The 27,970-nt window shown below is 45.2% G+C and overlaps 1 protein-coding gene across 5 annotated transcripts; it reads right to left on the bottom strand.

The window, feature by feature from the left end:
* Positions 1-111: 111 nt before the first annotated feature.
* On the bottom strand, positions 112-27,895 carry FAM57A (family with sequence similarity 57 member A). 5 transcript variants are annotated; one of them, XM_027517378.1, is made up of 5 exons: positions 27,677-27,763; positions 20,433-20,581; positions 4,267-4,471; positions 2,721-2,816; positions 112-1,810 (listed from the first exon to the last, which is right to left on the bottom strand). In XM_027517378.1, exons 2-5 carry the CDS (start codon positions 20,483-20,485, stop codon positions 1,541-1,543), a joined length of 624 nt encoding a protein of 207 aa, XP_027373179.1. In that variant the 5' UTR covers positions 20,486-20,581; positions 27,677-27,763; the 3' UTR covers positions 112-1,540. The 5 variants fall into 5 exon arrangements, with proteins under 5 accessions (XP_027373179.1, XP_027373176.1, XP_027373178.1 ...); XM_027517375.1 differs by lacking the exons at positions 20,433-20,581; positions 27,677-27,763 and adding exons at positions 8,265-8,348; positions 8,794-9,057; XM_027517377.1 differs by lacking the exon at positions 20,433-20,581 and having other exon boundaries at positions 27,677-27,895.
* Positions 27,896-27,970: the final 75 nt, after the last annotated feature.

Below are 27,970 nucleotides of genomic sequence, written 5' to 3' on the forward strand. Positions count from 1 at the left end.
GAGCGAGGCCCTCCTAGAGGCTGAAAGCGTTCACACATCCCTTCCCCGCAACAGCCCACCTCTGCCAGTGGCATGGATAAGAACACAGATGAGAAGCACAGACACAGTCACTTACTGGAAGTCGGCATGAATGTATTTCACAAATGAGAATTAAGTTGGAAAATATTAGTGCAATTTAATCACCACAGGGGTGATTAATAAAGATATACTGATAGTAAACAAAACAGTAAAAAAATTACAGCATTTTTTTTTAAACGGCACCCATTAAAGACCGAAAGAGTCAAAATTTGAGACACTGTCACACATTCAGTACTTTAAAAAGTTCACAGACAACAATGAATTAAAAGGCACTTTAAAAAAAATCTAGTTTTTCACTACCATTTGGGAAGAAATTCTATGGTAGCAGTTTCTAAAATCCTTTTTTACTGTTAAGGAATAATTAGTGTTGGCACCAGAGGATGCTATTTGCAAATGGTAGGTAGGAGTCAGTCCACAGGACATATTTGGGCCAGGGCTGTCTTGCCCTCTTGCTCTCCAGCCTTCTGTGGCTAAATGGTGGTAACTCAGAGAGGAACAGGCTTTGGACCACAAGCTCTGGCTTATCAGGAGGCCGTCTAGATGAGACACCTCACGGTTTGGAATACTGAAGTCCATCCTACTCCATAGGAAAAGGAGTGTCAAAGAGTGTGGTCACCCAGTGAATAGCTCAGCAGCCGTCATCTTGTGTTAACCCTGTAGTTTTTAACAAGAGCATCCTGTATGTGTGGATATGGGGGAAGCTGGGCTTGAGGGTGCTTAAGAAGGGAACAGTATCTTACCCGTTGACAAGCTCATAAGTTTGACATTGGTCTTTCCAAGTCAGCCTGCAGAGGTGCTGACCCATGGGCCTTCCTACCTACTCAGGTGCTTCAGGCTCCCATCCCTGCCTCCTACTGCACCCTGCCAGAGGGACTTCTGATTGGAAGTCAGTAGACAGGATTTTATGTTGGCACATGGATGAGAGAATGAGGCAAAGGACCAACGGGTTATTTAGTAAACAATAAAAAAAACTACCTACCCACAGTGATTTTCCCAGGCCAGCATTACAAAAAATTATGTAAAGAACCAAGTCATCACTTGCTTCTGCTGGCCCAGCGTGTAGATACTGCCCTGAGTGGTTGGAAAGGTGGAGAGCCACCAATATTAGGACCAGGCAGGTGCCCAGCTGCTTAGCACCTTGGTACCCCTTTCTCCACACCCCCTGTTTCTACCTCCCAGAGCCCTGGAGGTAAGACCCAAGGAAGGATCCTTGGGCTTTGCATTAAAACCACCTCACTGCCAGTGGAGCTCTGACAGGATCCAACAGTTGTTACTAAGGGAAAAAGTGCTTTTGCAAAAGGGGCAGGTTAGAAGAGGGGGGTGATAGTGAATATCCTTTAGAAAAACTCAAATCCATCTGCTGAACAATACCCAAAAGGCTGAGGCCACCCAAGACACAATTTGCAATTTGGTCCAGGGAATACTGAGTGGAGGCGGCCCACTGCCTGACTCATGGGAGCCGTCAACTGTCCTTTTTGGCTGGAGGAACATCAAAGAGCCGGGCTGCCTTTTTGCACAGCAGAGAGAACCAGTAGATCTGTGGCGCGATGAGGAAAGCATTGGCCACATTGCAGTGGAAAGGAATGTGGAAGGGCACTCGGAGCAGGCTTAGGCCCTGCTGCCGGCCGTAGGACCAGTACATGAAAGGGAAGAGGAGGATCCGACACATGAAGAAAGTGGTCAGCGTGAGGATTCCGTTCACCTTGTACAGCAGGGAGTGCTGCTGCTGTAGCTGCAAAAGAAGAGGGAGGGAGAAAGCAAGGTCACCTTCGGGTTGTGACTAGCCTGAGCCCCACAGTGTACAGGCCAAGCGTCTCCTCTTCCGACACGTGTAGAAAAGATGATTAAGTACTGCCGTATTGATATATGCATACAGTCCCATATTTTTTTCCAGCAGTGATATGAAAGCCACCCAGCTGACAGGAACCCGGAAACAGCAGATTAGAAAATCTGTGGACTTCCCTGGTGGTCCAGTGGTTAAGAATCCGCTGGCCAATGCAGGGGACATGGACTCAATCCCTGGTCTGGGAAGATTCCACATGCCTTGGGGCAACTCCGCCCGAGTGCCACAACTACTGAGTCCTCACGCCACAAGAGAAGCGACAATGAGAAGCCCACACACAAGGATGAGTAGCCCCCAACCCCTGCAACTGAGGAAAACAACTCGAGAGCACCAGTGAAGACCCAGTGCAACCAAAATAATTTTAAAAACACTTATGACCAGGAAAAATTATATATAAAGTGAAAGTCACTCAGTCATGTCCGACTGTGTGATTCCATGGACTGTAGCCCACGAGGCTCCTCTGTCTGTGAAATTCTCCAGGCAAGAATACTGGAGTGAGTAGCCATTTTCTTCTCCAGAGGATCTTCCCCACCCAGGGATTAAACCTGGGTCTCCTGCATTGCAGGAAGATTCTTTACTGTCTGGCCACCATAAAGAACTGGATCAAATGTGAAATCAAACGTACAATTTCACCCCCATTGGCTTCGAAGACCAACTGACCTTTAAGTCTGTTCAGGGGTCTCCTACCCCACTATTCGTAGCACTAAAGGGATTTCTCCAACCACTCCCACCCCTAATCTCCAAGGAAAAGCAGAGTTGGTTCCCTTGGCATTATTTCTGCCACCCCACCCATACATGCCTGGATCAGAATTCTGCCCAGCGATACAAATGGAGTGCTCAGTTCTGCTGTGAAGATGCAGCCGACAAAGAAGTCCCCAAGCTCTCCCCTGAGCTTCTGCAGACGAAAAGAGGAAAGGGGAAATAAGTAATGGAGGTTGAGGAGCCACCGGAAGGAAGGTTCTTAACTGGAGCTATTGGAAAGGGTAACCTTGAGCAACCGTGTGGGGGTGGGGGGAAGTACTCAACGGGCCGGTGCAAACCAGCTCACACTGGGGGGCCTCCACAGTGCCCAGAATCCCCAGGGTCCAGAGGCAACCGCATCACACACTGGGTTTGCTCTGAATTTCAGTGTCAGCCAAAAGAAACTGCAGCCTACTTTCAGGTGTCCACTTAGTCCTGCCAAGGGCACTGAAGCCAGATCAGTTCCATAAAATGCGTGCCAGGCCCCAAGCTTGATGTTAGGGTCCCATCAGAGAGGCTTGTCAATATCACGCCCTCTTGCTTCTCCTCCTATCCTTTCAGGAAAGCAGCACAGTGTACCCCCGAGGGGAGGTATGGAAACTCTCAGAGCCCCACTTTCTTCATCTACCATAGAGGGCTAACAGTCTCCCTAATTATCACGTCTGATTGCTTGAGTGTGTGCTAAGTTGCTTCAGTCGTGTCTGACTCCTTGCAACCCCATGGACTGTAGCCACCAGGCTCCTCTGCCCATGGGATTCTCCAGGCAAGAATACTGGAGTGGGTTGCTGTTTCCTCCTCCAGGGGATCTTCCCGACCCAGGGATCAAACGCTCGTCTCCTCCGGCTCCTGCATTGCAGGCGGATACTTTACTGCTGAGCAACCAGGGAACTCATGTCTAATTATTTCTAATAATTTCTAATGACTATTAGAAAGCTTTGAGTTTTTAAACCAAGCACCTGTCACACAGTAGGTCCTCAGGAATGACTCGTTACCCACTCTGCATTCCCATTTCTCTTCCTTGTTGGGTGAGTTTTTTTATTGGGGGGGGAGGAGCAGATCTGGGAAGAAATTAAGAGACTGTTTTGAGAGTCTCTGCTTTTGTGACATCAAAATAATGTATACAGCCCTCTCTGTGTACTATTAGGGCAAATAACCAGTTGATGGAGCTACTCTCATTTCTTTAAACAGTCTTTATGTTGTATATTGGTTTTTATCTTAAAAAATTTTTTTTTTATTATTTTACCATGCCAGGTCTTAGTAGCAGCATGTGGGATCTAGTTCCCTGACCAGGGATCGAACCCAGGCTCCCTGTACTGGGAGTTTGGAGTTTTAGCCACTGGATCACCAGGGAAGTCCCTGGTTTTTATCTTCAATGAACTAAAGGCAGACCCTTTGACAAATGCTGGAGAAGCCCTGAGGGCTAGGGGATCACCAGTAAGGAGGACCAGAAGTTTCAGATGTAACTCCTCCCTACACTATGGCAGCAGCTGGCAGGAGGGCGGCGGGTGAGGCAGCGAAGGGGAGGAAAAGGGGGAATCTGATGGTCGGGGTGCCCGGTTCAACAAGAGAAAAGAGTGACCTGGTGGCTGTCGGGAGGCCATTACCTGGGCAATGGGCACAAGGACAAGCAGAATGAACACGTGGTGTGTGATCATGAGGCGGTTTTTGCTTAGGAAGTTTCGAAAAATGGTGAGGGAATGTTTGCTGCTCTGGTCCCCGGCTCGATACCATTCACAGAGGTACATGGCGTAGGTGTCATAGATCATGTAGGGAATCAAAAACCAGACATACTCTCGGGCAAGCCAGTGCCTGAAAGAAAGCATATACACAGTCCAGGAAGTAATTATGGGTATCAACTATGAAGGCTCACAGCCAGCCTCCACTTAAACACATTTGCTTTGGCTTTGTACTTCATCAGCTGTCTTGACCCCAGATACTTTACAGTGAAGATGCTGGAACTGACAGGGCGAGTGAACACCTTTCTTTAAATTTACGGGGCAAACTTCTAAGTGCCAAAGGCTTAGAAAGCAAGGATTCCCTCAGCACCCTGTGTTTCGGTGACTTGCCATCACTATTTGCCTACTCATTTATAATGGATTTTCTGGTACTGCAATACAGGCTGACTTTGAGGTAGATACCTCTACCAATGATTCAATCGCCCCACCAAGAAACTGGTTTGGAATACTCCACTTGTTACTCAGCAGTTGAGTTTCTCTTAACATCTGTTTGCAACCCCACTCTAGGGAGTTTCTGGGAAGTGGCCCTGGCCATTTTCTTTATAAATGCACAGCTGAACTCAGTGTCACTCATTAAGAAAAATGTGTCTGGAAACAAGCCCAGATCTCAAGGACTACCTTACATCGGACAGATACCCAAAGAGAACCCAGGACAAAAGACAAGTGTTCCCATTTACTTGTCCAAAGGGGTTGAATCAATATTTGCTAAGTCAAAATTATAGTTTTATCACTGTCCCAGAGCAGATTTGAAGGGAAGTCTCTACATAATTTTGGAAATTTTGGTCCCAAAAGAGCCATTCTACAGAAAATATATGTGAAAAAAAATTAAAATGATGTACTATCTGGAGAAGGACAGACTCACCAAATCAGCTAAGTTTGACAGTGCGCCCACATGTTTGGTAGATGAAACATTTCACTATTATGTGGCTCAAACTACCCAAAGATCAGAATCGCCTGCAGTGCTTGTTCAGGGCTTGAAACCCCAGAGACTACACATGGTGTGCCAAGGGCCTCACATCTGTATCTTTACCTTTGTCCCGGGTGACTTAACCAAAGGAGCCCATCCACTGAACAGGGAACATTGGGAATATATAGAGTGCCATTCACATTCCGGTTCCTGAATCATTCCACACTTACCACAGCAAAACTCAAGAATGAGTAAGCTGTGAAACAGGCAAACAAGTAATGGCAAATTTAATATTCATGCAGGTAAATTAACAGCCAAGTTCCACGGAGGTGAAAAAAGATGCAATATTTATCCTACTGCCCATCTGCGGTCTCCACCGCTTTCTTGAAGCAATCCCAATTAAAACAACTATGAACAGCTACTAGAAGCTCAGCTGAAATATAACTGACCTCTCCCCTTGAGCGAATCCCAGGGTTTTAAAATTCTGCACACAGTACCAATTCAGTATGATGAGAAAGTGTGGCTGTCAGAAGAATTCCCCGAAGACTTACTAGCAAGCAGTCTGGATTATAATCTTAGCTACCACTAGCCTGGACCTGAACTACTTCTTTTATTAAATGAAGATAATAATCCTTGTCTTACTTCCCTGATAAAGTCATTGTGAAGATTAGAAAGTCAAAAGTATGAGAGTCCTTTTATTTATTTATTTATTGGCCATACCGCCGTGGCTTGTGGGATCTTAGTTCCCCAACCAGGGATTGACCCTGGGCCCTTGGCAGTGAACCTGTGGGGTCCTAACCACTGGACCTCCAGGAAATTCCTGATGAGAGTCCTTTTATTTTACTTTTTAAATTATATGTGTTTATTTTTGGCTGTGGTGGGTCCTCATCACCGCGCAGGCTTTTCTCCAGTTGCGGTGAGCAGGGGCTACTCTTTGCAATGGTTCTCGTTTCGGAGCACGGGCTCTAGGGCTAGAGGACTTCAGTAGTTGCAACACGTGGGCTCCAGAGCACAGGCTCTACAGGTGTGGTGCATGGGTTCCGTTGCTCCACAGCATATGGGATCTTCCCAGATCAGGGATTGAACCTGTGTCTCCTGCATTGGCAGGCAGATTCTTTACCACTGAGCCACTGGTGAGCCTGAAAGTCCTTTTAAATGTAAAAAGTACTGTCCAAATGTAAGTGCTTAGGGAATTCCCTGTTAGTCCTGCGTTTAGGACTCTACGCTGTCACTGCTGGCAGATCACTGATCAGGGAACTAAGATCTACCAAGCCTCACAGTATGGCCAAAACAAACAAACAAACAAAGTAAGTGCTTAAATAGAGAAATTGCCTAGAGTTGTGACTCTCAGCCCTTTTAAGGATCTGGATCTCTTTAAGATGATGATGAAAGCCCTGGCCCCACACCACATTCTGCATATAATTTGGGAAGATTCATAGACACCTCCTCCTACCTACAGACATTCTATATGAAGGCCTAAAGTTCAAGGGCATAGGATAGAACAATATTTGGATGAACAGACTATGAATCCTGAAGGCTTTTTCCCTGCCCCCAGATGATCTAGGTGCCTTTAGAGCATCTTTGTACATCCACGTAAGGTGAGGGTGGTGTCTGTCTCCATTCTGCAAGCAGAGAATGAATCTAAGGCATAAAGTTACACAAAAGAAGGACCCTGAAAGCCAAACTCAGATGCCCAAGCTCCTGAGACACAGGGCTAAAGAACTGAAAGGTAATCGTGTGCAGACCTCTTTTCTGAAATGTGTAGCAGCTCTCTGCAGCTTGCCCAGGAGTGCTGTGGGGCTGCATCTGCCTTTATCTCTGCAAAGGAGGCGCGTGTCAAGTTTGACCTGACAGACTAGAGTGAGGGAGCTTGCTCCACCATCAGAAAATGCTCAGTTAAAATACATATTGAATCCAGCCAAGCAAAAGCTGTTAGCCTTAGATGTATGCAGTCAGTCACTTGACCTGTCTTCTCTCAGCATCTACAGTGTGTTGCCAATAGCTGTGGTCTTGTCTAAAAAGAGGCAAAAGAAGAAAAGCACAAACATCACGATGGCAGGACAAATCCCAAGTAAGATCCGGGCATGGAATCTGCAGGCCACAGTGAGTTAGATGCCCCACTCAGGCTCCCCTGCCATTCCAGTCCAAACAGGTAAAAAGCAGGGCATTAAGCAAGTCACCATGAGAAAGGGATCAGGACAGGCTATTAACTTTCCCCGCACATTTGACAGCCGCTCTTCAATTTATCTGTGAGGAAGAAAGAATGATTCTGAGAAGACAAATGAAAAGGATGGCTTTAAAAGTGGGAGGTGAGATGGTGGGAACCACCACTGCACAGGTCTAAATACTATACAAAGTCAAGTCCAGGTCTTTATGATATGTTTTACCAGGTGCACATTTGCTGCCCCAGCCCTGGACTGAGCTCTAACACACACAGGAGTCAGTTTTCCAAAAGCTCCAGAAAACTCTTCATCACCTTCATCTTTCAGAGAAAAGAGGAAAGCAGCATTTGTAAGGAAAGGGATGAGGTGTTTTGTTCCTTTCCTTAGGAGGGCTCTGCTAACCACCCTGGACATACCTTGGCTCTGGAGTCCAAAGCAGAACCCCAGGGAGGTCATTTAAAAGCATCAAAAGCCTTACTTTCACTTGTAATTTTCACATGTATCAATCGCATAAAGAACTTGGGTCGGTAGACCACACTGTCCTCTAATACACCTTAAATGAGACTCAAGTCTCTAAATGGCATTCTCTAGCATTTATTTCTAAGCTGGCGATGCTGAAGAAGGTGAGGAGAGGAGGTAACTAATTATGGTGCCCAAGTTTCACCCATTAATCAGCTGTCTGCTGGCTTACGCTGATAAAGAACCAGTGCCTGTGAGCCACTCAACTGTGGAAACCTCGAAAGAGTTTGGCGCTGTGATTTGTGTAGCTTTCAATCGGCATCCGCATCAGATGTTACCTGTCTGTGATCACGTCGCTGCAGGAGCGGATGACGATGATCCCAGACCCGGTGGCCAACACAGCCTGCACTGATGAAACCAGCCTAACGTGCGGCAGAAAAGAGAAACGGGGTGGGGTGAGGGGGTGAAGAGCGCCCTCAATCCAGTCTCACGGACAGCATGAAGCCAGAACCCTGCAAACTGACTTTCCCCAGGCTGCCGGGGCAGCGAGGGCCGCCACCCCGCTCCCGACCCTCAAAGCCATTGGTAGATGTCGGAGGCCGGGTCATCAGCGCGGGCAGCCGACCCCCGCTTCTGGCCACCCCCACCCCTCCCCGGCAACCGCCTCCAGACACCTCCGTCTTCCTCCGTCCCTCCGGGGCAGGACGCACAGGGTCCTCGGAGCGCTCTGGCCGGCACCGCGGAGGGGCGAGGACCCGGGAGGCAGCCCCCTCGCTTCCTGTCGCCCCCCTTTTCCGCCCTGGGCTCGGCGCGGGGCGGGCGCGGCCGGGGCGGATAGCCGGGCGGCGACGCGGGCTCGCCCCGTACCTGGTGCTGATCATCACGCAGTCGTGGTGGGTCCAGGCGGGCCGCGCGCGCCGCAGCCCCCAGGTGCAGACCCCGAAGAGCCCCGGGAAGAAGAGCGAGCCCCAGGCCAGCGGCAGCAGCATGGGTGCTTGGGCTCGGCCGCCTCGCTCGGCGCCCTCGGCGTGGCTCGGTTGGCTCCGCGCGCGCGGCTCGGGGACTGGCGCAGCCCGCCCGCCCCTATTTCAACCCCCCGCTCTCCGCTCCCGTCCCGGCCCGCCGCGACTCTGGCCGCCGCCGGGCGATGGCCCGGAGCTCGCGGCGCCACTCCCCGCGTGACCAGGCCGCGGACCGCGATAGGCGCGGGCCGGCCGGGCGGGGCGGGGTCTCGCCGCCACCGCCCCTGGACCCGAGGCTGCCCGGGGTTCCCCGGCCGGCCGGCGAGTGGGCGCTGGCGGGAGCTACTGCCCGCCGGGCCCTGAGCGCGCCGATGCTGCAGCCCCGACCCGCGGCGCGCCAGTGGCCGCCGCCCGGCCGAGGCCGTGGGGGCAGCGCCGAGGCTCTCGCGGCTTCTGTTCCGTCACTGCGGACGCCTCCCCCTCCCGTGGGGACCCGCGCGGCCAACCAACCGCCTCGCACCTGCCCTCCCCAGCCCCGGGCCAGGCGGCGGGTGGGGGAGGCCCCGAAAGAGCCAGGTAGGAAAAGGCGCCGGGCCGGGACCCACAGAGCAGCGCGGTGGGGTGAGCCGCGGGCCAGGGGCGTGGCCCGGCGCTAACCGGGCGGTGGGCGTCTCTCAGGCGAAGGGAGGGGAGGGCGGGTGTGCTGGTGGCCTCCGCCTGCGCGGCTTGTCTATGAAGCACTCTAGCTTCCAAGTAGGATTCTTAAGGAAATGGTCTCTCTGCCGGCCAAAGATGGCTTTTCCACGTTCTGCCAACTGCTCAACTTTCTCCAGGGGAGCATCGCTCCGAGAAACATGAAATCCTGAATCCAGCAGTTCCTCTCTCAAACCACACAGGGCGGTGGGGTCTCAGGGCCGCAGACTTGCTGTGGTATTGCGGTGCTGTCTCTTGGCTTAGGGGCAAGATACCATCCCGTCCTGGTGACTGTTGTTGTTATTGTTATTGATAACGTCATCCTTATTTCAGAGTTCTTGGTCAGATGCCTTGGAATTGAGTGGAGTGAATCAAGCTGTTTTCACTCAGCACCAAACACAGAGCGCCAGTACATTAACTTGAGTACTACCGGCTTCTCTTCCCTTGGGATTTGCCAGAGTTTTACTTTGGTCTGTATCTTCCTCAGCTTACAAAGGGGAGCAAGACAATTCACTTACGTCTACAGCAATCGAAAGGTGCTATAGATCTCTTCAAATCACCATCATGCAAAATGCTGACCAAAGCCCTCTCAGAGGACTCTGGAAGAGATGGGCCCGGCCTCCCTGGGCCATTTTGCTCATTTGTGAAATTGAAGAGGCTGTATTACAAACCCTCTTAGGTTCTTCCTGCCCCCAAATCTTTATGATTCTATGACTTTTATAAGCTAACAGATGATTTCTGTTAGATGCCAATTAAATTTTATCTAACATCGCAGTTGCTGGTGTAGAAGCAGATATAGAATAAACACAGCTTTCAACATCTTCCTATATGTAGTTAAACTGAGAGATTTAGCCAACAGTAAGGAGAAGGCAGTGGCACCCCACTCCAGTACTCTTGCCTGGAAAATCCCATGGATGGAGGAGCCTGGTAGGCTGCAGTCCATGGGGTTGGGAAGAGTTGGACACGACTGAGCGACTTCACTTTCCCGCATTGGAGAAGGAAATGGCAACCCACTCCAGCGTTCTTGCCTGGAGAATCCCAGGGACAGGGGAGCCTGGTGGGCTGCCGTCTATGGGGTCGCACAGAGTCGAACACGACTGAAGTGACTTAGCAGCAGCAGCAGGAAGGAAGCAAAAGTGGGCTTCCCTGATGGCTCAGCAGTAAAGAGCCTGCCTGCAGCCTGCAGTACAAGAGACCTGGGTTTGATCCCTGGGTCAGGAAGATCCCCAGGAGGCCAGCATGGCAACCCACTCCAGTACTCCTGCCTAGAGAATCCCAGGGACAGAGGAACGTGGCAGGCTGCAGTCCATAGGGTTGCACAGAGTTGAACACGACTGAAGCGATAAGCAGCAGCAGCAAGAAAGCAGAAAACCCAAAGAAAAGTCTGATATTTCTTCTACTGAGGGCAACATTTCTGACTCCCCAGTTCACTGCCAACACATTGGTAGAAATGTGAAAGATACTTCCATTTGGTAGCAAGTTATCTGGCAAATAAAAGGCTATCTATATATTCATATTTGCAGCTATCTGTAAACCTTCCATTCTCTCCGGGACAGCAAATCCTTCACTGCAGTTTCCACTCCCTGCCCGTTTATCCCAGTCACCTCCAGCTCTCCCAGAGAGGGACAGTGGTCATAAGTCCTTGCTACCATCTCTTCTTAAAGGTATCAGCAACCTGCATCAACGATGAAATATTTCTAAGTGATGGGAATCAACAAGTCGTTTGTACGGCTCTTAAGGAGTCTATGAAGGGAAAACAAAACAACATGTTTCATGCAGAGAAAATAACCAGTAAAATCAATTTCAAAAACCATGCTCATGAAGTCACTAAAATGTTTACGTTGAATCACCAGAAGGGCAACAAGCATAAACATAAGCCTTGGCTTTTCAAGTGATCCAAAAACCCCTGTGAGCAAATGATAAAGTTGAGTAAAAAGTATCAAAAGAAATTTTTTTCAACACAAACTTCCACTATCCCTTCAAAAGTCTTGAGCCAAATGATTCTTCCTGCAAGAAGGAATCTGTCTCCAGGCAGGTTTCTAAGTTCATTTTCTGAACTGCCTTTGCATTTGTGTAGTATGCATGTTGGTTTTTATTTATACACTCTTTCTTCAAAATAGGACCACGTCGGGAATTTGCTGTCTGTCCGGTGGTTAGGACTTGGTGCTTGTTTGGGGAACTATGATCCTGCAAGCTGCGTGATGTGACAAAAAAAACACAACAAAAAACAGGATCTTTTTGCTTTGTTCCCTAAGTTACACCTGGCACATTGCAAATGCTCGAGAAATGCGTGATACTTTTTAAAGCTAATGCTCGTTGAGTACTCATAATATGCCAGGTACTGGATCCAACATTTCGCATGCATTATCTCATTGTTCGTCATGAAAAATCTATTACCCTCACTCAGCATGAGTGAGTGAGTGAGTGTATGTGTGTCTGTCTGCAAAATGAGACCCAAAGCAACTAAAATATCGCTAAGGTCAGACTGCTGGTAGCAGCGCTGGGATTTAAATTCAGTATTTTCTGCCTTCAAGGTCAATGTACTTAATGATTATTCTGCCATCAAACTTGATAAGCAAGGAGAGAGTAATTCTTTTTCACAATGTGGTTTTGGATTAGTAACCATTGTTCCTAAGTGTTTTCCCACAAATAGAAATGTATGGGGTGGAGTTTATGGGCTCTGATGCCATTATTAACACCATTTTATATTTATATATAATTTTTCAAAGCATTTTACATGTATTATCTGAGTTGGTTCTCAAAATAACCAACCCAGTGAGGTAGATAAGCTTATTATTTTCACTTTATAGATAAGAAAACTTAGGAACAAATCGTAAATAGAATTGCCACTCTATGAAGTGGCAAGACTTAAATTAGGAGCAGGACTCCTGATTCATGTTCCAGTGTGATTTCAACTACTTCACGCTATAGGGTTGGGAAGAAATTTAAGGAGGTTTTAATTATACTTCCTTTGTGGGTTTCAGGAGTGAGGTTTGGGTTACTGGATGTTAAGACTTATTTACCTAATCAGAATCACACCCCTTGAATGGGACTCAATAAAGCTTCTAGTTTTGGAGGGCTGTGGTGGGATTTCTCAGTGGTTTCTTCTGCCACTGATCCTGCTTCTTGGTCCCCATCTCTCCCAGTACTTTAGATCCCAAGCTGGATACTGTCAGTAAGTAAGATACATGACTCTCCCCATATCTGCTCCCTGGCTTCTCCAGCCTTAAACTGAAAATTCCATATTTACTTGTAAAATACTTTGAGAATACTCAAGTGAATAGATTGCTGGGAGAAATATCAATAACCTCAGATATGCAGATCACACCACCCTTATGGCAGAAACCAAAGAAAAACTAAAGAGTCTCTTGATGAAGGTGAAAGAAGAAAGTGAAAAAGCTGGCTTAAAACTCAACATTCAAAAAACTAAGATCATGGCATCCGGTCCCATCACTTCATGGCAAATAGATGGGGAAACAATGGAAAACGACTGAGATTCACACATGAAACATCTTCACATCGAGCTCCTGAGCCAAAAGGGAACTTAGAGGTCTCCATCCACTCATCTACTTTAAAAATCACAATAAAGAAAATGAAAGTCTTTTGAAATAAAAATTGCTTTATTGAGAACCACACTTCCTTTCTGCATTAGGGACAGGTGAAGCAGAGACAGGGCAGGAAGGAGGAGAAAAGGAGAAAAGAAGTGATGGGAAGAGACGTGGTAAGAAAGATACAGCACAGGAAGATCCATCGGAGGAGACTGAGATAGAAACAGTTACTGGGAATAAAAAAGGCCAAGCTCCAGCCTTCCACACAGGAAAACAGACATGGAGATACAGATCCAGAGATTGCAATTCACAGGAGGCAAACAAGGGGAAAAGGGCTGTAAGACACAGAGAAAAATGAAATGAGGTGGACAAAGAGAAAGAACGTCTCTGCCTTTAGGCTACCACCAGCAAAAGTGTCAACTTGGTCTTAGGACTCAGAGTGTGACCAGGAGGAAGTCGGTCACCTTCCTCTTTTCCCTCCTGTACTCTGCGCTCAGTAAGAACACCTGGTCAACGTGGCCTTTCACGGATCCCTATGTTTCTCCTACAGACCGAATGCTCCCGATGGGCAGGAGGGACCCGTCTATCCACTAAGCAGCCAGGACACCCAGCACCAGGGTTAGGATTAGAGATACCTGAGTGCCCCTTCTGGCTCTGCTGCTTGGAGAAAACTACCTACTCTCCCCTGCAAATGGGCGTGCCTCTCTACCTGTCTCACAGGGCGGCTGTGAGAATTAGGTAAGTCTTTTCACAAATACATGTGAACAATATGCAACGCAGCAATCAGGAATTGTTCTTTCTCTTGGTATCCCCACAGCACAGTAACTTGCTGTTAAGCTTCTCAGTAAACATCTATTAGGTCGAAGATGCCTGGCCTGAGCCAGCTTCCAGACTGCAGCTTCCTCAATTTCATCCTGGACTGTTTGCAAAAGCAAACTGGGAGTCTGAGAAGCACAGTCACACTCAAGTACATGGCTTCTGCAAACAGGCCACAGCTACACCCCACAGGGAAGTCTTTGCTTCTGTACACACTGATAATGATCCCTGTCAATAAAAAACACAATTTACACAAAGAGCTGATTATATAGTGCTTGCCTTTGTGTATTGCTTTATATTTTTCAAAGTCTTTTCACATATGCACTTCCTTTGCTTATAAATGCAAAACTTTGCTTGTTTGCAGATGGCCACACCTAGCTAAAGGTAGTCAACTTAAAAAAATATTCCAGAATGTTGATCCATTACGGAAATTACCTCTGAAATGAGTTAAAACCAGCAAATCATTGTGAACAAATTCAGCTGCCGCCTTAAAACAACAAATCAACAATTTTCAGTGTCTTCATGTCTCATCAGTAATTCCATAAAAGGTTGATTTTGCTTACTCTATTTAACTAAACTCAGATAATTTCTTTGTCTTTTTTAGTTTTCTGATCATAAAAGTAATACTTTAAAAACTAAACCATGCCTAATATTGAAAATAATCATAAATAATGCTATCACTGAGATATTACTCTGAGATTATTAACAATTTTGTAGAATTCTTCCCAGTCTTCTTTATATGCATTTGTTATATATCTGAGGTCATGCTTTAATTATGAATATTAATATTTCACTTATAAGCATTTTCAATGTTGAATTTCACAAACCTGATTTTTAATGTCAGAAATGATTTTATATTTGAATTATTATAGATTATCTTTCAAAGTGGCTTTTCACTGGTTTTTAAAGAAATTCTTAACTGAGGGTGAGAGCAGGTTTGTTCGGAGATACACCTTGGCACACAAACTTAGGGCCTTCATCTTTTCTGGTAACTTTATCTTTAAAAATATTAAGATTCCCATCCTTACTCACACTCTGAGTTTCTGTTTTTAAAGTGGCATCATAATATCAACAGAAACCCAAGCTCCTATTTAAGTATCTAGTCTTTTTCTCTTTATAGGTTGAGCTCTATTAACCTATGTAGTAAACTACAATTATGTAGGTGCTTGGTACTTAAGAAATGAATGAAGGAAAAGCATTCCTATTAAGCTAAGTGTGTGGTGTCTTTGGCCACGCACAGCCAATTTCAACCCCAAGAGTTAATTACAGCTCAGTAAGATTGTAGGTGAAAATCTAAATGGCTGGAAACTAAGAACAGTGCAGACGACTGTAATTCAAAAAGATCCATGCACCCCTGTGGTCATAGCAGCACTATTCACAATAGCCAAGACATGGAAGCAGCCTAGATGCCCATCAGCTGACGAACGGATAGAGAAGATGTGCTACATATATACAATAGAACGTTACTCAGCCATAAAAAGGAATGAAATATGCCATTCGCAGCAACACAGATGGACAGAGGGATTGTCGTACTAAGTGAAGTCAGAAAGAGAAAGACAAACGCCATGTGGTATCACTTACATGTGGAACCTAAAATATGACACAAGTGAAATCTACAAAACAGAAACGGACACAGACATGGAGAACAGACTTGTGGTTGCCAAGGGGGAGAGGGTGGGGGAGGGAAGGAGTGGGAATTCGGGTTAGCAGATGCAAATCCTGATGTACGGAATGGGTAAACAGCAAGGCCCTACTGAATTGAACAGGGAACTATGTTCAATAGCCTGGGTAGATCATAATGGAAAAGAATATAAGAAAGAAGGAAAGATATATGTATAACTGAATCACTTTGCTGTGTTAATCACTTTAACAGAGATTAACACACTATAAATAGACTATACTTCAATTAAAAAAAAAAAGCAAAGACCCCAATGTTCATCGCAGCACTGTTTATAATAGCCAGGACATGGAAGCAACCTAGATGCCCATCAGCAGATGAATGGATAAGAAAGCTGTGGTACATATACACAATGGAGTATTACTCAGCCATTAAAAAGAATACATTTGAATCAGTTCTAATGAGGTGGATGAAACTGGAGCCTATTATACAGAGTGAAGTAAGCCAGAAGGAAAAACACCAATACAGTATACTAACGCATATATATGGAATTTAGAAAGATGGTAACAATAACCCTGTGTACGAGACAGCAAAAGAGACACTGATGTATAGAACAGTCTTATGGACTCTGTGGGAGAGGGAGAGGGTGGGAAGATTTGGGAGAATGGCATTGAAACATGTGAAATACCATGTATGAAACGAGATGCCAGTCCAGGTTCGATGCACAATACTGGATGCTTGGGGCTGGTGCACTGGGACGACCCAGAAGGATGGTATGGGGAGGGAGGAGGGAGGAGGGTTCAGGATGGGGAACACAGGTATACCTGTGGTGGATTCATTTCGATATTTGGCAAAACTAATACAATATTGTAAAGTTTAAAAATTAAATAAAATTTAAAAAAAAAAAGCAAAGAAAACTGATTAGTTACAGAGACTTAGAAGTCTAATGTGGGGAGGAATCTTCATTATATATAGCAAAAAGAACCTCAGCCCCAAGCATCCCAGCACGTGCTTATGCGGCAGCTGAGTGTCACCAGTTGCCTGTACTGACCTCGTGAACTATGAATGGTCAGTCTGAAGACTGAATGAACTGTTGTGCTAGGAGCCAGGCTGATAATACATTTGCCCTGCAGGCAGAGCAAACTCCCACATTGCCAGGTAACCTGATGGAGCTGCCTGAGGTCTGAGAACGATTTGGAAGGTTTTCCATATTAGTGTTAGATGAAGGGCAGGGAGCACTTGCCAGCCAAGAGTCTGTCACTTTCCTTCTTTATGTGTTATAAATCCGTTGTTTCCTTATTGCAGTATCTGTGCCTTGAGTGGTTTGTTCAGCATGTTTTCTCCTGTCTGGATTGTTAGTACCATGTCCACTCTGTCTGCTGCTGTTTAATTAACATCTTCTCTAGCCAGAATAGTAGCTCACATATAAACCTTCAAAAAAGATTTTAACATTGGAAAGGAAGAGAAATAACTATTGATATTTTTAAACAATTTGGTAATTTATCGAGAAAAATTAAGAAAATCAACTGAAATATAGAATAAAGCAGTTGAGGTAAGGTGGCTGGATATAAGACCAATACACAGAAATAAATCGCATTTCTATAAGTCAACAAATAACAATTAGAAATGGTAGTAGAAAAAGAGGACTATTTACAATAGTTTTTTAAAATTTATAAAATTGGTAGTTTTAGGCCTAATAAGAAATATGCAAGACCCATATGAAGAAAGTCACAGATTTTTACTGAAGGACATAAAAGCCTAAATAAATGGGAGAAGATGGCTGAAAAACTAAATATTGTAAACAGTTGAACTTTCCCCAAATTGATCTGTAAATTCAGTACAATTCTAATTGAAATTCCAACATGTTTTGAATGGACTCCATAAACTCTTTCTAAAGCTTATGTGAATTAGAGAACATGTGCAAGAATAATCAAGAAATATTTGAATAAAGAACACCCCTGTGGGGTGGAGGAAGAATTTACAATATATCAAAACATCCTAGACCTTATTATCACTGAAACAGTGTAGAAGAAACAGGTCAATGAAACAAAAGTCCTGAACCAGACCCACTACATTTAACCTGTGCGAGTGTATCCCATGTGTATGCAAAGAAAGGACTAAGTAAGAAAACCACAGAAACTACTAGCCTTCCTTTGGAAAAAGTAAAATGAGCTGAATAGTGTCACCCCAGGATCCACGATCACCTTAAAATGTGACATCATTTGAAAATGGGGGTTTTTGCAGATTTAACTATGGTAAGGCTTGAGGTGAGACTGTACTGGGTCATGATGGGCCCTAAATCCAACGAGCATATCCTTACAAGAGACAGTAAAGGACACAGGCACAGGGAAGAAGGCCAAGTGAAGATGCAGTGAGGGATTGGAAGGGTGAGTCCATGAGCCAAGGGAAGCCAGGGACTGCTGGCAGCCACCGGAAGCCAGGGCAGAGGCATGAAAGGAAGGGTTTCTCCTTCAGAGCCTCCAAAAAGGAATCAGTCCTGCGGACACCTTGATCTCAGACTCCTGGCCTCCAGAAATGTGCAAAAATAAATTTCTGTTGTCATAATGCACCCAGCCTGTGCTAATTTGCTATGGCAACCCTGGGAAACGAATACAGTGGCCTGCCACACACCAAACACAAACATAAATTCCAGAGATATGAAAGGTTACACATGAAAAGCAACACTACAGATGTATTAGAAGAAACTTTTGAAAAATATTTTTATAATTCACCGGCTAAAGAATGTTTTCCCAAACAATGTCTAAATCCCAGATGATACATGGAAAAGGACTGATAGATTTGTGTGCATTTTTAAAAAAAGCAAAAAACTGTACATCAAAAGTCACTCTTAACAAGTAAAAAGACAATATAAACTGAAGAAAATGTTTGTGGTACACAGTAGAGAGGGCTTCCCTTGTGGCTGAGCTGGTAAAGATCCACCTGCAGTGCGGGAGACCTGGGTTCAATCCCTGGGTTGGGAAGATCCCCCGGAGAAGGGAAAGGCTACCCACTCCAGTATTCTGGCCTGGAGAATTCCATGGACTGTTTAGTGGGATCGCAGAGTTCAACATGACTGAGTAACTTTCACATAGTAGAGCAAGAGTTAATATTCAGAATAGTCAAAACCTACAAATTATGAAGAAACACAAATGACCCAAAAGAATCAAAGAATATAAAATGGAAATAACAGAAGAGATGGAGAAACAGTGGAAACAGTGGCAGACTTTATTTTTTGGGGCTCCAAAATCACTGCAGATGTTGACTGCAGCCATGCTATAAAGCCATGCTTACTCCTTGCAAGAAAAGTTATGACCAACCTAGACAGCATATTAAAAAGCAGAGACATTACTTTGCCAATAAAGGTCCGGTCTAGTCAAGGCTATGGTGTTTTCAGTAGTCATGTATGGCTGTGAGAGTTGGACTATAAAGAAAGCTGAGCGCCAAAGAATTGATGCTTTTGAACTGTGGTGTTGGAGAAGACTCTTGAGAGTCCCTTGGACTGCAAGGAGGCCCAACCAGTCCATCCTAAAGGAGATCAGTCCTGAATATTCATTGGAAGGACTGATGTTGGAGCTGAAACTCCAATACTTTGACCACCTGATGTGAAGAGCTGACTCATTGGAAAAGACCCTGATGCTGGAAAAGATTGAAGGCAAGAGGAGAAGGGGACGACAGAGGATGAGATGGTTGGATGGCATCACTGACTCAATGGACACGAGTTTGAGTAAACTCCGGGAGTTGGTGATGGACAGGGAAGCCTGGTGTGCTGCAACTCATGGGGTCGCAAAGATTCAGACACGACTGAGTGACTGAACTGAAAAGAAGAAATACAAAAGGTCAACAGAAGTTTTATAAGTAAATATTTACAAGACATAATACCCAGTGTTCATAAAGATATGTGGATTATAGGCACTTTTTTCAGTGCTGATAGAAGTATAAATACGTATTGCAAGGTTACAGTGTTGTTTGTAATAGCACACACACAAAAATTTAAGTGTTAGTCATGCCTGACTCTTTGCAACTCCATGGACTGCAGCCCCCCCAGGCTCCATCTGTCCATGAGATTTTCCAGGCAAGGACACTGGAGTGGGTTGCCATTTCCTTCTCCAGAGGATCTTCCCAACCTAGGGATCAAACCTGGTCTTCTGCACTGCAGGCAGATTCTTTACCAACTGAGCTACGAGGGAAGATTTAGGAATGATCTAAATATACAGAGGAGCCTGGCAGGCTACAGTCCATGGGGTTGCAAAGAGTTGGACACGACTTGGTGACTAAACCACCAAATATCCAGTAGTGGAGTACAGATCTTTCTCAGCTTCTGGTGGTGCTAGGTCCTGATAAACTCATCATGGTTGAAAATATCATGAGTTGAAAATCCATTTAATACTTCCAGCCTACCAAACACCATAGCTGAACCTAGCGCACCTTAATTAAAAATGTTCAGGGGACTTCCCTGGTGGTTCAAGTGGTTAAGAATCCACTTTGCAATGCAAGGAATGAGGGCTCAATCCCTGGTCTGGGAACTAAGATTCCACATGCTGTTGGAGCAACTCAGCTCCTGCACTGCAATTACTGAGCCGTTGAGCCACAATTAGACTGGTGCCACAGCAAAGGATCAACGATCCCCCATGCTTCAAGCCAATGCAGCCAAATAAATAAACAAATAATAAAAACTTTAAAACACACACACACAAAAGACTAGAAAGAGAAATAAGTTTGTTTTTTAAGTGTTCAGAACACATTAGCTGACACTTGGACAAAATTATCTAATGTGAAGCTTATTTTATAATAAAATGTTGAATATCTAATGCAGTTATTGAAAACTGGACTGAAAGTGAAAAACAGAACGGTTGTGAGTGTACTGTTTACCTCCTGACTGCCTGGCTGATGGGGAGCTGCAGCTCACTGCCTCTGCCCAGCATTGCAAGAGGATGTATCACCCAGAACGCCACCAGCCTGGGAAAAGATCAGGATCTGAAGTAGGGTTTCTGCTGGGTGCGTATGGCTTTCACACTGTCCTAAAATTGAAAAATCATAAATTGAACCATCATAAGTCAATTAGGATATCATCTGACATAAAATATTCTTTGGTATCATCAAACTATGGAATACTATACGGCCTCTAAAAGCAGAGAAAGACCAAAATACAGAGAAAGATCTCCAGAGCATAACTGGATATTTATGCATAAAATGGGGCTTCCCAGATGGCTTAGTGGTAAAGAATCCTCCTGCCAGGAGATGCAGGTTCTATCCCTGGGTTGGGAAGATCCCCTGGAGAAGGGCATGGCAACCCACTCCAGTATTCTTGCCTGGGAAAGCCCATAGACAGAGGAGCCTAGTGGGCTACAGTCCATGGGGTTGCAGAGAGTCAGAAACTAAGCAACTGAGCATGCACGAACATGCATAAAATACTATGTAAATGCAGTGCACTGTGTTAGTCCCTAGCACCACTCACTGCCATTTAGTGCAGTGGATTAGATATGCCCATAAAATGCTGTGTAAGTGCTGTTGGCTAACTGACTGCACCACTGGAGGGCTTCCCCATCAAATGCTGAACTCTAGACCCAAGAGGTAAATGTACTTAGATTGGGGCACTGAGGGCAAGGAAAAAGAGAAATGATGACAAGCAGAGTGAAGATTTTCACAGGCATTTGAAAATATGTGACTGACACTAAGGAGAGAAACCCAAGTGTGGAGAGAAGAGATCTGGAGACTAGAGATGGCTGTTGAGAGTGACCTCTCAAAGCAATGTATCTCCATGGGGGACTGGGTTGGAGGAAGCTATCCCAGTCTTGAACATTATTACATTTTGAACATAAAACGTTTGACTGGTTTTCTGATGTAGATCTAAAAATGCTTAGCTGGGCCAAATATTTTTGGCTAGTGGAAAATGGATAAAAACTACATATCAGTGGTTATAAAATTGGAGGGATGAGGATCACACCTTTTATTGGAATATTGTGTGTGGGAGGGTTGTTCACAAGAGGGTTATGTTTAGGGGACTACCCTGGTGGTCCAGTGGCTGAGATTCTGTGCTCCCAGTGCAGGGGGCCTGGGTTCGATCTCTGGTGGGGAACTAGATCCACATGCCACAACAAAGATCGAAGCTCCCATGTGCCTCAGCTAAGACCCAGTGCAGCCAAATACATATTTTTTAAAAAAGATTGTTATGTTTAGCAGAAAGAAGATGGGGTTAAAAAAATAGCTTAAGAAATATTCCGTAGGATCCCTTTCCCTGTAGAATTGCCTGCAAAATGTACAAACATATCTTTTTCTGGGGAAAGGATCTATGGTATGGAAGTCTTCACTTCCTCCAAGGGATCCAGATTCAAAAAAAGATTAAGAACTGGTGGTGGTAGACCAGAAGAGAAGCTGCTAAAGACCCAGCTCAGGGAACGCACCAGAACTCAGCAGGAAGACAACACGAAAAGAGGGCAGGAAGTGACCGTGGCATTGTGAGAAACTTGAGGGTGTAAGACTAATTACTGGTAGCTACATTATAATAGTTGTACTAGTTAATGTCAGTTTTATAAAATAAGCGTTTATGTTTGTTGTAATATGTAAGACTTGCACCAGAGGGCTAGTCATTTTCACCTGTGTAATTATCACTTTGTTGAGTGAAGGAATTACCATGAACTCAATGTAGCCAATGGGGAAGGGTCCTAATATAAAAGTATACGGGAGCTGGTATATAGACGAGACTGAATGCCTGAGCTACCAGCGTGGGAACAGGGGAGCTACTGAAGCTAGGCAGAGATTATAATCTCTCTAGCAAGAATGGACATGCACGGAGAACCTGAGTACCAATCAAAACAAAACTGGGTGTCCAGGATATGGGAACAGTCAGAACATTCCTATTTTTATACCCAAATTTCTCATATATGTACACTTCCATATTTTACTTAAGGGTTTATAATCTGTTTTCCCAGGCTTCCTGCTTCTATTAAAGGTATTTTTTAGCTCTCTTTTGCTTATCATAAACAGTGTAGACTGTTGTTACTTTTTTTTTTTTTTAATTTTGACTGAACTGGCTCTTCCTTGCCAAGGCAGCAGATGCAGCTTCAGTCCCTAGTTTGGGAACTAGGATCTCACACGCCACAGAGCAGGAAGCCTAAGTGCACGTCTGTCCAGCTAAGCCCACTGGAATGTCAGTCAAGAACAAACACCAGAGTCCAGGATGTTCAGAAAATTCCAGAACGAAGGACAGCAAAAGAAATCTGTCCTCATGAAAGTCATGCACTTAAAGCAATGCATAAAGAAGCACCAAAAAAGACATTCTGAACAAGATTTAATACAGGAATTAAACTATATGCCTCTACTACAAGTTGGCTTGGAAGGTTTTTACCACCCATAGTGACAAGTGTCTGTGTGTGATTGTGCTTGAGGGTCCAAGGAGGGGATATGTGGAAATCTGCAGTGGGTATTTTTGGTTATCACAATGTGAGGGTGAGAGGTTATGCTACTGGCATTTAGTGGGTAAAAAGCATGTCATTTAGACATTCTATGATTATTTTTTTTTAAGTTTCATAAAAAGCCCAGGTGTTCAGGAGGTGGTACTTATGGAGATCCTTCTTAATAGAATAAAGACACTGTTTTGATCTTGGAAAAGAACACTCTGCACCATGTCTACTCAATTTATTATTGTATAGCTCCTTCGAAAATAATGAAACCAGTTGCAAACAGCATAGGGTGTCAGAGACTCCTTTTAACAGAGTTAGGAAAAAAACCAGTAAATTGACAGAGGCACATGAAATTCAGAGATCTCACTGGATCTCATGAACAAAGGCTGTTTTAAAATGACTTATTTCCAGCCTATATATTTAAACGTTTTGGGCACAAAGAGAAGCATTGTGAAAGGAGGGTTACTCTTTTTTCTATTTTATTCTGATGCCATCCTCAGAGATGCGCCCCAACACTGCCCTACAGACTGTTGTAGTACTTCTCTTCTACCTTATCCTTTTCCCATTGCTGATTAAAGGATAGGGTCTCCTCCTAGGTTGGTTTTGTGCTTTTTTTTTAAGTATTAGCGGTTGACTTTTTCCTCATTTAGTGAAATTTCAAGGTAGAAAAGATGTTTCTATGATGACTTTGTCATCAGCTATATACCCTATCCCATTACAGAAAATTGCTTTTTAAAAAGCCCAACTCATTTGTGAGAAACCACACATTCCTTATTTTCATACCCCAATTTTTCATATCTGTACACTCCCATATTTTATTTAAGAGCTTATAATCTCTTTCCAGGCTTCCTCCTTCTAGTAAAGATATTTCTCTCGTTTGCTTATCATGAACAGTCTAGCCTGTTACTGCTTTTTTAAAATTTTGGGTCCCCTGGGTCTTCCCTGCCAAGGGTAGGGGACACAGGTTCGATCCCTAGTTGGGAAATTAAGAGTCCACATGCCGCAGGGCAACCAAGCCCATGAGTGGCAACTACGGAGCCTGTTCGCAGTTGGTTCAGCCTGTGCTGCTACTGAACCCGTGCTCCACCGCAGGAGAACCAGAGAAAGCGGACGTCCCCTGCATTGGAAGGCGGATCCTTAACCACAGTGGGCCACCAAGGAATGCATGTTTCTTCACCTAACGTCCATCTATCTCTCTGCTCTTTGTCTTCCTAGACTTTTGTACTGTGTAACTCTCTTAAAACCCAAACTTATATTCATTATCAGTATCTTATCTGCAAAGAGGAAGAAGGAAGGTAATGAGGTTGGGAGCTTCAGCATAAGGAAGGACGTGGGTCGCAGGGGGAATGCAATTGAGGGTCGACAATGGGATTGTAAAAGGACAATCAGTGGCAATTGGACAGCCTGACTTAGTATTGGGATGGTCACCCTGGCTCCCTGACTCTCCCCAACAATGTGGGGTGCCGCGAAGAAGAGAAAACACAAAGGGGGCCAGGGCTGATGACAGGCCTGGTGAAGCTGGGCCTGTCACTCTTCTGCTTAGAATCCTTCAAAGGCCTTCCATTCCTCAGATGACCATCACGAGTCTCCACCATCTGGCACTGCCCATTTCTTTGGCCTCTTCTTGTTCCATTTTCCTCATGGCTTTCCAAGTCCCATACCCTGGCCAAGTTCTTCATCCTTGTGGCTTTTGCATATACTGTTCCTTTTATCCGGAGAAGGCAATGGCACCCCACTCCAGTACTCTTGCCTGGAAAATCCCATGGACGGAGGAGCCTGGTGGGCTGCAGTCCATGGGGTCGCTAAGAGTCGGACACGACTGAGCGACTTCACTTTCACTTTTCACTTTCATGCATTGCAGAAGGAAATGGCAACCCATTCCAGTATTCTTGCCTGGAGAATCCCAGGGACGGAGGAGCCTGGTGGGCTGCCGTCTATGGGGTCGCCCAGAGTCAGACAGGACTGAAGCGACTTACCAGCAGCCGCAGCAGCAGTTCCTTTTATCTGTCATCTCCTATTCACAGCTCCACCCTTTGCTTCAGCTTAAAAATCTCTTCTTCAGAGAAGCCTCTCCTGATCTTCACATCCAATCAGAGCACTCCTTCGTCTTTAACCATATGCTTTACTTGCCTTGCATGTAACTATTAAAATTCTTGATTGTGATACTTGGAAACAGTTCCATGGAGGCAGGTACTTGGCTTATTTTGTTGATTACTAAATTCCTAGCACCTGGCCTAGTGCCTATTGCCAGCAGGATCATTCATTCACTCTTTCAATAAATTCACTGAATGAATGGCAGGAAGAATTATGGGACCTGGGGCACATTTTTTGTTAGTTTTTAACTATATCCCCATTTTCTCTTTTGTGAATTGCAGATAATAACTACCAACCTCTGAAATGCCATGTAGATTAAAAGAGGATGTATTATATATACATGGTATGGGTCTCCCAGGTGACTCAGTGTTAAAGAATCCCTCTGCCAAGCAGGAGACATGGGTTTGATCCCTGGGTTGGGAAGACCCCCTGGAGAAGGAAATGGCAACCCACTCCAGTACTCTTGCCTGGGAAATCCTATGGACATGTCACGCGAGTGTATGTTCCTTGGTTCTTTGTCTGGCTCGTCACAACAAAGATTTGGAGCGACGGACGTTAAAGACGGACGTTAAAGCCCTCAGCGCGTCACAGCTCTCGGGTCTTGGACAAACCGTGTTATAGCTCTTAGGCAAATCAGTGTTACAGCTCTATTTTATTTAGAAGATAGCAGGAGAATCCATCCTCGAAGCGTGAGGGGATGCCAACCCAAAGACTTGAAGAGAAGAGCGTGGAGGAGCGTGCGGGGAAGGGAGGGAGAAAGAGAGAGTGAGAGAGAAAGAGCACACCCACCTGGGAGAGACAGAGAGCAAGAAAGCGCTTTGGCTCCTCCTTTTATACTTTTTTTTTCCTCCACCTGAGCCTGCCCTATGCAAATTGGGCTTAGCCAGGAGGACTGTTCCACCTGAAGTCTTCACTCTGGTCCTCGGACCTTCCTTTGACCTTCCTTTGTTCTATTTTCGAGGGCTTTTCCCTTGCTTGTCTTTTAGCCACCGCCATTTTGGACTCCTTTTCCCTATTCTACCTACCTAACAGACAGAAGAGCCTGGTGGGCTACAGTCCATGGAGTCTCAAAAGGTCAGGCATGACTTAGCGATTACGTACAGTAGCACACTTATCATGGTGCCTGGCAAATAGTAAGGACTAGGAAATGTGAGTTATTACAATCATCATTAAAAATAAGCTCTATGAGCAACCAGAACTCTCATTCATTGCTGGTAGGAATGCAAAAATGATAACAGCCCACTTAGGAAAACAGCTGGCCAGTTTCTCATAAAGTTAAATACAGGCTTACTATGCAACCCAGCAAGACCACTTCTAGGTTATTTACCCAAGTGAAATGAAAACTTAGATTCACACAAAATCCTGCTGTATTCATAATCTCCCCAAACTAGAAACAACCCCAGTGTCTTTCAACCAGGGGATAAAGAGACTGGATTACCACTCAGCAAGAAGAAATAAACTACTGACCCATGCAACAATGTGGATGACATGCAAATGCATCATGTTACGTCAAAGAAACCAACTCAAAAGGTGACATATTGTATGATTCCATTTATATGACATTCTGCAAAAGTTAAACTATAGGGACAGAAATCTGGCCAGTGGTTGCCAGGGGAGTAGGTGGGGCATGAGAGAATGTGGGGTGAGGTGGGGTGGTGGTGATGGAACTGTCCTAGGATTTGATTGTGATGGTGGGTACGTGATGATATGCATTTATTAAAACTCATGGCATTCTAAACTAAATAGATGGACTTTAGACATATATATGTATTTCTTACTGTATATAAAAAGTGAAAAACATCCGAGAGATAGATATAATTATCATTTTCTTTTAAAAAATATACTGATTATAAAAGTGTTACAGGTTCATAGATAATTTGGGAAAATCTGCAAAGAATACATTGAATCGCCTGCAGAAAAGGAGTATTTCTTATCATTTTTATAGACACAAAATACACAAACTGGGATCATGCTGTGTATTTTTGCTTTCTGATATTATGAGTGTTTTCCCATGTCATTAAATAAATTTCAAAACCATGATTTTAAGTCAATATTCTAGTAAATAACTGATTTATATGTTTAAGTCTTCCTTTACTACAATTTTGATTATTAAAAAAAAGCTCACTGGGGCCAGGGATGCTGCCATCTTGGTTTCACAATGTTTAACAGGTAAAACAACTCATCCTTTGGCTGCAATGATCTCATTGTGGCTGGAGGAAAAGTGGTTCCACAGGGTGACTTTGCTTTTTCCTCTGCGGTGCAGAGGGTTGGACACCCTCTTACTAACCTGTATTACTAGCTTAAATTTGCATAGTGCTTTTAGTATTTCTCTCTCCCCACCTCCTTGCCGGGTAAACTGGGTCGATGGAGTAATTTGTTCAAGATTATACAGCTCATCATTTGTGGACTGTGACAGACTCTAGATATTCAAGAGTCCCAGAAAGTCAACATTTCCCCTGGGTGGGTCACTGCCTAATCTGACTCTCCCCTCCCGTCCCCCGCAAGAAGGAACCTGCAGACACACCCTGAAAACTGCCCAGGGGCTTGGCACACGGGGAACTAATACCAAGTGCACGCTGTTCCATCCTACAAATTGTCCTCGGCAACATCGCCACTTACCAGCTGGGGTCATTTCTCCCCCGATGGCTGGGGGGACACCTAGTGCCACTAAGCAAGGGGCTCCTGAGAGCAGATGGAGCGCCCGCCTCGAGGCCCGGGAGGGTTGCTGTCATTCGATCGCGACGCTGCCGGGGCGCACCGTCACTGGGGGAGGAGGGAGTGGTCCTGCCGCGCCTTCCCCAGCGCCAGGGCCCGAGTAGGGGGGCCTCATCATCTTAAGGAAAGGTAGGGGTCACCGAACTACAGGGCTGCTCGGGGGGACTCTCGGGAGGTGGTAGGAATGCCTAGTCCAGG

Source organism: Bos indicus x Bos taurus, chromosome 19 (genome assembly GCF_003369695.1).
Source record: "Bos indicus x Bos taurus breed Angus x Brahman F1 hybrid chromosome 19, Bos_hybrid_MaternalHap_v2.0, whole genome shotgun sequence".
Lineage (NCBI taxonomy): Eukaryota > Metazoa > Chordata > Mammalia > Artiodactyla > Bovidae > Bos > Bos indicus x Bos taurus.